General features: G+C 53.8%; 1 protein-coding gene across 2 annotated transcripts; it reads right to left on the reverse strand.

Annotated features, from left to right (window-relative positions):
• Positions 1-347: 347 nt before the first annotated feature.
• On the reverse strand, positions 348-10,672 carry LOC139002861 (mannan-binding lectin serine protease 2-like). 2 transcript variants are annotated; one of them, XM_070404066.1, is made up of 10 exons: positions 10,623-10,672; positions 10,297-10,525; positions 9,974-10,151; positions 9,163-9,294; positions 6,967-7,163; positions 6,746-6,893; positions 5,684-5,802; positions 3,991-4,069; positions 988-1,122; positions 348-486 (listed from the first exon to the last, which is right to left on the reverse strand). In XM_070404066.1, exons 1-10 carry the CDS (start codon positions 10,625-10,627, stop codon positions 380-382), a joined length of 1,329 nt encoding a protein of 442 aa, XP_070260167.1. In that variant the 5' UTR covers positions 10,628-10,672; the 3' UTR covers positions 348-379. The 2 variants fall into 2 exon arrangements, with proteins under 2 accessions (XP_070260167.1, XP_070260168.1); XM_070404067.1 differs by lacking the exons at positions 348-486; positions 988-1,122; positions 3,991-4,069; ... (1 more) ...; positions 6,746-6,893; positions 6,967-7,163 and adding an exon at positions 8,462-8,593.

The raw sequence follows: 10,672 nt of genomic DNA on the forward strand, positions 1-10,672 counted from the left end.
TGCATTAATGTTTAAAAATTAGATGTCATTGAAAACAATTGCTTAGGGAAATAATGAAGTTATTAGCTTTGGGTCTTAATAGCATTTTTAACAGGGAAGAAAAGTAACAACAGAGGAACTTAAGTTTATAAATGTATAAATGGTTCAAGATAATTTAAAAAATCATTTAATTTTTTATGCTTGCCTAGTTGTAAGGCCAAAATAATCAAATGACTGATGCAGTCAGCACCTAACAACCTCCCCACACGGAAAGGGGATAATGAGGACGTATTATTTGGAAATAATAACTTGGTCTAAGAGCCAAGCACCGAAGTTACATTTCTGCTTACCACAGCTAAAGCTCTACTTATTGTCTCCGACCCGTTCTACTTTCCATCAATTACGAATCTCTTGTATAAATGTATCCATTACCAGGCTCACAGACTGGGAGTGATGTTTCTCCTTTGGAGCTCGTCCAGAATCCATCAGCCTCACACACATATTTACCTGCAAATCATTGGAAAAGCAAAAATGTTTAACTGCATGTATGAGGTGGTTGTCATTTGCTTGAATTCCCCCTTAAAAAATGTTGATTCCTGAGCATCCGTGGGAAATAGAGGTGTCTGAATAACCATTTTACATGATTTCCTAAATGGGAGGTCTCGGCATTACCATGTTTGCTTGCAAAGTGGAAACCTTTTAGATGTGTAACTTGAATATGTATCAAGATCTCAAGTGCTTAATGATAAGGTTTTGACTTGTTAAATTAAACCATTTGGAATATATTGTGTGTTTGTAGTAGTCATTTACTAGATAAGATCTGTTTTCAGATTCTTGCAAATTGACATTAAAGTCACTTCAGCTGTAATATTTCACTTAGCTGGTGGGAGAAGTGCCTTTTAATCTTTTGTCTAGCCTTAGCCAAAATGTTGGCTACAGTTTCTTTTCAGATGGTGAGGGCTTCGGTTCCAAGCAGCACCCACCCCCAGCTTGGAGCAACGTGCTTACCATCACCTCCTGCCATGGTGTAGAAGACCTCATTGCAGCGGTACTGAATCACAGCTTTGTACGTCGTCACCTCAGAACCCGCGAGGTACTCCACTCGGCCGTTGGGCAGGTCATCAGGAGGGCCACACTCAACAACTAATGAACAGGGGACAGGGAGGAGTCAGTTTCTGCTTTTAATTCTAACATTAGAAAGATGTGGAGACCGATAGACAGTGAGCCCTGTGGTGCTGGGTTGGGGTGCAGTCCCTGCGGGGGTGGCGTGAGGCCTTTCCTCAAGGAAGGGGATCTGAAACCACACGACTTCCTCAACGCTCTCCCTTCTGACAGGAAGGTCTGCAGCCACAGGAGGGAGGAGGCGGCACAGCCTGCACTGTCTAGCTCCCCCAAAGGCACTCAAACGACAATGCAAAGCTGACTCTGAAGGGCTCTGCTTGTTCTTAGGATCCCTTTCCTAATGGACCCTATTGTTAGAGAAAGGGATCGGCTGCCTCCTGCACGCCCCAACCGGGGATGGAAGCCACAACCTGTGTATGTGCCCAGACCAGGAATCCAACCGCCACCTTCTGTTGTACGGATGATGCTCCAACCAACTGAGCCACACAGGCCAGGGCTCATAGATTGAACTTTCTAGAAGACCTGGAAGTCCTTGAATTTGGATTAGAATTCACACTTGGGACATTGCTAATAGGAAGGAAGTAACCACTTTGTGAGACAGTGCTAAACGTCACACAGTGGATGTATAAAATCGTTGATGCATATCTGGGTATTCAAAGACTGCATTTAAATGATTTTCAGCAATATCTGTGTGCCTGGCTCTGCCAAGTGCTTTGCCTGCATTGCCTAATTGTCTGTAGATGAGACACCATAACTACCCAACCAAAAATAGCCGAAGCAGGGCTCAAACCCAGACCTCTGGCTTCCACTGCCTTTAGAACTCTTCTGCTGCTTTTTTAACTAAAAGAATAGGTGGGAATGTAAATTTATGAAATAAAAATATTTAATTCCCCCAGGCATTTTGTAGAAATTCTTATGCAAAATATACAAAAATACATGTACAGGGTGTTAACTACAGCAAGTGCCTGTAACAGTAAAAAAAAGGGGGGGGGGGGACAATGAAAGATTAAATAAAAGCATGGTGTGATGAAATGCTATACGGTAATTAACAAGAATGAGAGGCTCTATTAATACCTAAACTGATGTGGGAAGATAGCCCAACAAGATGGAGAAAAGCAATTGCAATCATTAAGTATCCCATTTTGGTTAAAAATAATAATAATAGCCCTAGCCAGTTTGGCTCAGTGAATAGAGAGTCAGCCGGTGGACTGAAGGGTCCTAGGTTCGATTCCGGTCAAGGGTACATACCTCAGTTGCAGGCTCAATCCCCAGCCCTGGTCAACCAATTGATGTGTGTGTCTCACATCGATGTTTCTCTCTGTCTCTCCTCCCACTCTCAAAAAAAAAAAAAAGGAAAAAAAAAGACCAAAACCCACACAGGAGCACACCGGCAACTTCCCCTTCCCCTGTTCCCCATCCTCCCTCCACCCACACACACACACATGTTACCTTTGCCTTTCTCCTAAGCTCCAAGGGCCCTTCTGCCTCTGTAACTCATTTCCGTAGCCCATTCTACTGATCACTTCTACCTCTCTAATTTTTTAAAATATATTTCTATTGATTTCAGAGAGGAAGGGAGAGGGAGAGAGAGATAGAAACATCAATGGCAAGAGAGAATCATTGATTGGCTGCCCCCTTCATGCCCCATTGGGGATGGAGTCTGCAACCCAAACATATGCCCTGACCAGGAATCGAACTGTGACCTGGTTCATAGGCTGACGCTCAACCACTGAGCCTTGCCGGCCAGGCTGTGTAATTTTCTATTAAACTTTATCTTATAGTTTTAAAAAAAAGCATATAATAGTGAAATATGTTAATATATATATATATATAACGTAGGAGATAAAGAATATGAAGGAGTAGACCCCAAACTCTTAGTGGTAGCTTAGGGATTTGGTCAAGAGTGGCTTTTACTATATATTTTTGTAAACATATTTTCCAATTAACGTGTATTTTATAATTGAAAAGATATTTAAGGTAAGATACATGATTCTTAGTTCACAAAATGGTAGTACACCATTGTCTCAGTTTGGTGTGTGTGTGTCCACACAACTACCCCATCCCTACATGCAGTAGCCTAAACCTGTGTGCATATGTGAGACACATACACCAAAATAGTGATTAGAGTTGTACTGTGGGATTATGGGTATTACAATGTCATTTTCGCTATTTCCCATCTTCTATAAGGATTTTATACTTAGAAAAAATATTTTTAAAGATCACACTTTTTTAAAGCAAACAATTGCCCTGGCCAGTGTGGCTCAGTTGGTTGAGCGCTGCTCCATGTGTGGAAGAGTGTCAGGTTCGATTTCCGGTCAGGGCACATACCCAGATTTCGGGTTCAATCCCTGGCCGGTGCGGTGTTTCTCTCTCACAACGATGTTCTCCCTTCCGCTCCCTTCTTCTCTCCCTAAAATCAATTAAAAGGAAATACAGTGGGGCCTTGACTTACGAGTTTAATTTGTTCCGTGATGGAGCTCGTAACTCAGATTACTTGTATGTCAAATCAATTGTGAACAAGTGAGACACGTGATGCTGGGCTGATGTTGTGGCGTTCACTGTGACGTTCGCTGCGCCAACTAGCGGTGGGGTATCTGAAGCTGGCTCGTAACCCGAATTTTAGCTCACAACTCAAAGCAAAAAATCCGCTGAGAGATGGCTCATATCTCAAAAAACTCATTAGTCGGGACACTCGTAAGTCAAGGCCCCACTGTAATTATCCTACTAGCTTGGTTTCATTTTAACCTCTAAGAGTGCACTGAGAGCCTGGGGAAGAGAAGCAAATTTGGAATTCAACCCCCCAAAAATAGCATCCTTTTTACAAAGGCCAGCAGCAGCAATAGAAGCAGTGACAGCAGCAGAAGCTCTGGGGTTGTCATGTGACCGTACTGCTGCATTCTGGCATCGGCTGGTCCCAAGATCCATCCTTCTGACAGACGGCAGTAAATGATCTCAGGGGCAAATGACCCTAAAGAGGAAAGGAAAATATTAATTTCCTTGTTTACATCAGAAAAATCATGCCCCAAACCTACGCCCCCACAGAAGTTAGTTCCTCTTCTAGCGTTTCACAAGATGCTCCCAAGGGGACGATGCACCCCCATGACTGGACGCACAGCCCAACTCTGCCTCCCTGCCGGTGCGGGCGACTGCGGGGTACACCACCTGTCAAGGTGCCTTGGCATTTTGGAACCAAATGCTGACCCCCGGCGGATTCTCCACCATCTCTCTTTTCTGTGACGTGCATGGGGAGGCGGTCAGAAGCGGGGGAAGGCCAGCCCCGTGCGACACTGAGCGAATGTGTCTGGGTTTTCTCGCCTGCGGCCCTTGCTGGAGGAGAGCTACCCGTGTTCTCAGTGTTCATGGCTGATCCGCTTACAGAGAAGCTTTTTTTTTAAAGTCTTCACCGGAGGATATTTTTCCATTGATTTTTAGAGAGAGTTGAAGAGAGAGGGAAAGAGAGAGAAATAACGATGGGAGAAAAACACATTGCTTGCCTCCTGCGTGGGCACCGACCAGGGCCCAGGCCAGGGAGGAGCCTGCAACCAAGGTATGTGCCCTTGACCGGAACCGAACCCAGGACCCTCCCGTCCACAGGCCGACGCTCTAGCCACTGCGCCCAGAGAAGCATTGTTGACCAACTGCAGTAGCTTCCTAAAACCAGGCTCAGTGAGCGAAGATGGCTCCGGCAGAGCCTTGTGCTTCAAAGGACAGCAGGGTGATTTTTTAAAAATCAGCAACGGAGCAGGTTTGCAGTCCAAGGAGCTGCGGAGAAGAGCCCGCCCCAAAGTCTGCAAGGTGGCAAGGTGTCACTTTTTTCCTGGTGTCGCCCCCTCCCCCCCAACAGGACTGCACTGCACACCTCGCTGTCATTTCCTGTTATTACTTTGTACCACTGGGATTCAGTGACGATTGTGAAGAACATAAAGGGGCGTGTTAATCTCCTACCTGTGCCCCTGCAGCAACACACTAAGCGTTTTTAAAAAATTATCCTCCCGCTCCCTCAACAGTGGCCACTATTTATAACTTTGCGGGACACACTACTTCTCAGGGCCGTTTAATTTTTTAATTTTTTGTGGGCCCAGGAGTTGTTCCGTTAGGTCAGCGGTTCTCAACCTGTGGGTCGTGACCCCTTTGGGGATCGAACGACCCTTTCACAGGGGTCGCCTAAGACCATCGGAAAACACATATATAATTACATATTTTTTTGTGCTTAATCACTATGTTTTCATTATGTTCAATTTGTAACAATGAAAATACATCCTGCATATCAGATATTTACATGACGATTCATAACAGTAGCAACATGACAGTTATGAAGTAGCAACGACAATAATTTTATGGTTGGGGGTCACCACAACATGAGGAACTGTATTAAAGGGTCGCGGCATGAGGAAGGTTGAGAACCACTGCATTAGATCATCCTAAGAATAAAAATTCTCCGCAGCCATCCCTCTTCTCAGCAAACAAAACACACACCCAGGCCGACAACAGCCGTTTTCCTGCTACGTGTCTGCTGACATGAATGTGCACACCTTTGGAAACCACCACGGCCGCGCGCGCTCACAGTTTCGTAGTAACTTACACGCAGAAGCTCGTAGCCGGCCGCGCACACCACGGAGAAGCTGTCTTTCAGGATGTACGTGGCTTGCACAGGTGCGATGTGGCCATGAGGTGGCGCCACCGGATCAGGGCACGGCTGAGCTGCGGGAGGAAGCCGGGCTGTGGGCTCTGAGGGGTCTATGGCCGGTGAGTGGGGACTGACGTTTGAAGTTCTTGGTTTATAAATGAGACACTTAACACGGAAAGGAGAGCTCTTCGGATTTAACACCAAAGGGGGGTGGCACACCCACACCCGGCTGCGTGTTGTGCACATTGGGATGTGCTGCCTGGCCTGGGCTTCAGCCAAAGCTGCGGAAGGAAGCCAGGCCTGCCCTCGCCCGTTTGGCTCAGTGGATAGGGCGTCGGCCTGGGGACTGGAGGGTCCCCGGTTCAATTTCAGTCGTTGCGGGCTCCATCCCCAGTGTGGGGCGTGCCGGAGGCAGCCTATCAATGAGTCTCTGTCATCATTGATGTTTCTGTCTCCCCCTCTCCCTTCCTCTGAAATCAATACAAATATATTTTTTTTCAAAAAAGAGAGAGAGAGAGAGAGAAGAAAGGAAAGAAAGAGAAAAAAAGAAAGAGGAAGGAAGGAAGGAAGGAAGGAAGGAAGGAAGGAAGGAAGGAAGGAAGGAAGAAAGAAAAGAGAAAGGAAGAGAAAGCCAGGCATGGCCTAGCCAGTTTGGCTCAGTGGATAGAGCATCAGCCTGGGGACTGAAGGGTCCCGGGTTCGATTCTGGTCAGGGCACATGCCTGGGTTGCAGGCTTGATCCCTAGGGGGGTGTGCAGGAGGCAGCCGATCAATGATTCTCTCTCATCATTGATGTTTCTCTCTCTCCCTCTCCCTTCCTCTCTGAAATCAGTAAAAACATGTTTTTTTTACATTAGCCTGCTATATTTGGTCAAACATTTAACTCACCGCTAATGCCTTGGCAGGGCCAGACCAAGAGATTTCTCAGAACTTATACAGCCCACGGGCCAGACATCCCCCACCCTGTTAGACGCTCCGGGAAGAGACGGGAGCTCCACGCTTCCTGCCCGCCCGCACCTGTGCTGGTGTAGTGGACCTTCCAGCCTGTGTGTTCCCCCGAGTGGTCAGTAACAAAGGTCACGGTCACAGCATTGCTCTTGGTTTCGATCCTGCTGGGCAACGTCTTCCCACAGAATGGGCCGAATTCCTTCTTGTCTGTCTGAATCTGAAAGAAGGGGAGCCCCGGTCACCCCAGGACCTGCAGGGGTCAGGATGAGGTGGGGGCCCGGGAACCAGACCTTGAGGGAGTCGTAGGGGCACTGGATTTCGGGGTGCGTCTCCACGTCGAAGGACTCCACGAAGTCCAGGATGACACTGAACCCCTCCTCCAGGCGGATGCTGTAGGTGCAGCTGGAGAGTTTGGGGTACGGCTGTGGGTATTCCGGGCTGCTGATCACCCCAGACCGCTCGGTGAAGACCTGGCCTGAGCACAGGGCTGGGAAGAGGGGAGAGGGCGTGAGCCTGGGCTGGCGGCGTGACTGCCACACGGGGTCAAGGCCCTGCACCTGGCCCGCCCTTCAGGCCAAGGACCCCGCCCAGCAGCTGAAGGGACAATTTAGGGAGGCGTGTCTCTAGTGTCCAGGCTTTAGCTAAAATAGGCGACACACGCATGTACATCTTCCAGGGACCCCCTCACACCCCGGACAGGGTGGAGGTGGGAGTCCTGGGCCAGGGTCAGAGGGGAGTGGGTGAGGGCAGCTTCTCTGAGAGCAGAGGCACCGGAGAAGGGAGGGGCTCTTCTCATTCCTCAAGAATCAGGGGGGCGGGGGGACCAGCTAGTCTTCTTGGCTGAGGGACCCAGACCCACCCTGACCCCAGCAACCTCCACATTCATCCACCAGGGGGCTCCCACCACGCCCAGCCCGGGCCCTGGGTGTCCGCCTGGACGGGTCAGGAGGTCAGGAAGGGCCTTCCTTGGCCCACCTGCCCTGGGTCTGGGCTCGGCCCTGGGGCAGGTGAGGGACGCTCAGATCCACCCTGATCACGGGCTCGTCTGCTGTCTTTCCAGCCGGGACAGCTGGTTCAGCCTGCACAGCACCCCGCCATGCATGGGAGGCACAGAGGGGGGCGCAGGCCTTAGAGCGGGCGGAGGGGGCTTCTAAAAAGAGGAGTCCCAGCTCCTCCTTCCTTTCTCCCTGTGGCTGCTTCCCCCCCCCCCCCCGCCCCCACACACAGGGCAGAGGGAACGGCCCCTGGACATGGGGACCAGACTGCCCACCAATGACACCTCCCTGCGCTGCCCTCAGAGCAGGAGGGAGTCCAGATGCTCAGAGCTCAGCCCCTGGGGACCTGGTGGGGAGCAGAGAGCGCCGTTCCCCTGGGGCTCAGGCAAGTCTCCGCCCCTCTCGGCCTCTTCAGAATGGGAGTGGGGAGCCCTAACCAATTTGGCTCAGTGGATAGAGCGTCGGCCTGCGGACTCAAGGGTCGCAGGCTCAGTTCCGGTCAAGGGCATGTACCTTGGTTGTGGGCACATCCCCAGTGGGAGGTGTGCAGGAGGCAGCTGATCAATGTTTCTCTCTCATCGATGTTTCTAGCTCTCTATCCCTCTCCCTTCCTCTCTGTAAAATATCAACAAAATATATATATTTTTAAAAATGGGGGTGGGGAGCCCTTCCAGCAAGAAAGCCAGGAGGCTCCTCCCGACTGCGATGAGGGGAGGGAGGGAGAAGAGGGACCAGACGCACACCACAGCCCACCCCCCCCCACCCCGCCCCAGAGACACGCAGCCGCGGGTGGAGGTGGACCAGGTTTATTGTTAGCTCCGTGGGGGTGAATGGGGGCTGCAGGCAGCCGCAGTCTCGCCGGGCCCAGAGCTGCAGCCTGCGGGCTCTGCGGGCGGAGCGGAGGGAGGCTAGAGGCTCTGCTCTGGAAGAGAGAGAGGCGCAGGGGGAGACACAGGGAGAGACACGAGGGGGAGGCAGGGTCAGGTCAGCCCTGGGGTTGGGGGGGCTCCCCACTCCCCAGGGCACCAGCTGGTTTCCTGTCCAGGTGTCGGCCAGGGCACAGGGCACATCCTCAGGCAGTGGGGCCACGGAGTCCGGTGGGCGTGCTGGGGCCCGGGAACGGGTGGCTTTGAGCAGGCCCCGCCCCCCATCCTGAAGTCTTGGGGGGGAACTGGGGTGAGCGGCCCTAGACCCCCCTCCTCCACACTGGGAGCCTCCTCTGGAGGGTGAGGGAGCTGAACGGGGTCCCAGAGCCCAGCTGGGCCAGGTGCACCGTGGGGGCCTAACCAGTGGATGAGCCGGGGAATGAAAGTGAGGCCAGGATGGGAGGGAGGAGGGAGGACTTAGAGGATGGGGGGATGGAGTGAGGGATGGAGTGAGGGGACAGAGAAGCAGAGCAGGGGTGCAGCCTCCAGACCCCGGGCCAGAACAGCCATGGCTTTAAGGAGGGTGGGGCTGGGCGGCCCAGGGCGCCCTGGGGCCATGGCTCACCTGAGCAGGTGCGCCTGTTCTGGTGGAGCACGTAGCCCTCCCGGCAGGAGCAGTAGAAGCCACCCAGGTGGTTGTGGCAGTGGTGGTCGCAGGCGGGGGCCGCTCCGGGGGGCACCTGGCACTCATCGATGTCTGGGGGAGGGGTGGGCCGGGCAGGGGTCAGCAGGAGATGGGGCGGCACTGAGGCCTGGGCTCCGGGACCTCCAGCCTCAGGGTGACCGCAGAGGAGCCCCCTCCTGGCCAGCCACGCACCGGAGGCCCAGGGCCATGGCCACCTCCCCACGGCACTTGGGGGAGGAGGAAATAACACATTCGGAAAACCAGTGACAAGGCGTGTCCTGCTCAAAGTCCCCAGCTAGGAGGGGAGCAGCCAGCCCTGCAACCCAGGGGGCAGTGGGCGGGGCTACCACACAGGCCCGCCCAACCCTTAAAGCAGCTTGTGAGGAGCACAGAGAGGTTGAGCCCCTGGCCCAAGGTCACACAGCTGGTCCCTGCAGGAGCCAGAATCTGACCTACAGACACAGGGCACCAGCTCTGTGCATCCTCGGCCCTGAGTCACCGGGTGGGGGGCGGGGGGCTGCCAGGACGTCCCCGTCTCAGCGCCTGGCACAGAGGGGGGCGGGGGGCTGGGTCCTGGGTCCGAGGGGAGGTCGGGCTGTCACTCACATCTGCATGGCAGATGGTGTCAGAGGAAGGAGGGCTCCTCGCCTGCTGGTTTGCCAGGAGTCCAGCCTCGGGGGCTGGGAGCCTGGAGGGAGGCCTGGCCTGCCAGGGGGACCCAGGGGTCAGCGAGCCCCGGCCTCTCCCTCACCCTCTGCTGCGTAGAAGGCCTCGAAGCCCGTGAACGCCTTCTCGTTGGAGTAGTCGGAGCGGAAGGTGACGTTCAGGCTGGGGCCGGGTGAGTAGAAGGTGGTGTTCCCCGGGGCCTGCTCCGTGTCCGTGCTCTCCCAGCCGCACAGCGTGGCCAGCACCTCGGTCCCCGAGCTCAGCTGTGGGGTCGGGGGTCACTGGGAGGGTCAGCCAGACCCAGGCCTCCCGCCCTCCCAGGCCTGCCCGCCCTCCCAGGCCGGACTCCACTCCCAGGGCCCCCTGTCCCCGAGCCCCAGCCTGTTCTGGGGGGGCCCCTGTGGGCACCTTGACGAAGTCGTACTCGCAGCGGTAGGAGAGCTCCAGGTGGAAGTGGGTGAAGTAGAGGCGCAGGCGGTAGCCCGGGGGCGCCGTCAGGGTCCAGCGCAGCTCCTGGTTGTCCGGGTACTTCCCCGGGAAGCCAGGCGACGCCAGGCGCCCGAACACGGGCTGCGGCCACTGTGTGCCCCCGGGGGCGGCTGCCGAGCCCCAGAGCAGGCCCAGGAGGATCAGCAGCCTGGAGGGGGGGGGGGGCACAGGAGGGTGGTGAGGGTCTGGGGACCTGCTGCCACCCCTCACCCCTGCCAGGGAGGCTGCCAGGGGCTCCCACCCACCTCATGGTGCGACCGTCCAGCTGGCCAGGCCGGGTCTGGATTCTCAGTCT

The sequence above is a fragment of the Myotis yumanensis genome, unplaced genomic scaffold (assembly GCF_028538775.1).
Source record: "Myotis yumanensis isolate MYYU_CA2020_CCGP unplaced genomic scaffold, mMyoYum1.0.hap1 SCAF_2, whole genome shotgun sequence".
NCBI lineage: Eukaryota > Metazoa > Chordata > Mammalia > Chiroptera > Vespertilionidae > Myotis > Myotis yumanensis.

Excerpts from the sequence above, each read along its gene's own strand:
- LOC139002861 (XM_070404066.1), bottom strand. Across the intron at positions 7,164-9,162 it reads GAACAGGCGCACCTGCTCAG|CCCTGTGCTCAGGCCAGGTC; the intron begins GTGAGCCATGGC and ends CCCTCTTCCCAG. Across the intron at positions 6,894-6,966 it reads GCCCCTACGACTCCCTCAAG|ATTCAGACAGACAAGAAGGA; the intron begins GTCTGGTTCCCG and ends CCCTTCTTTCAG.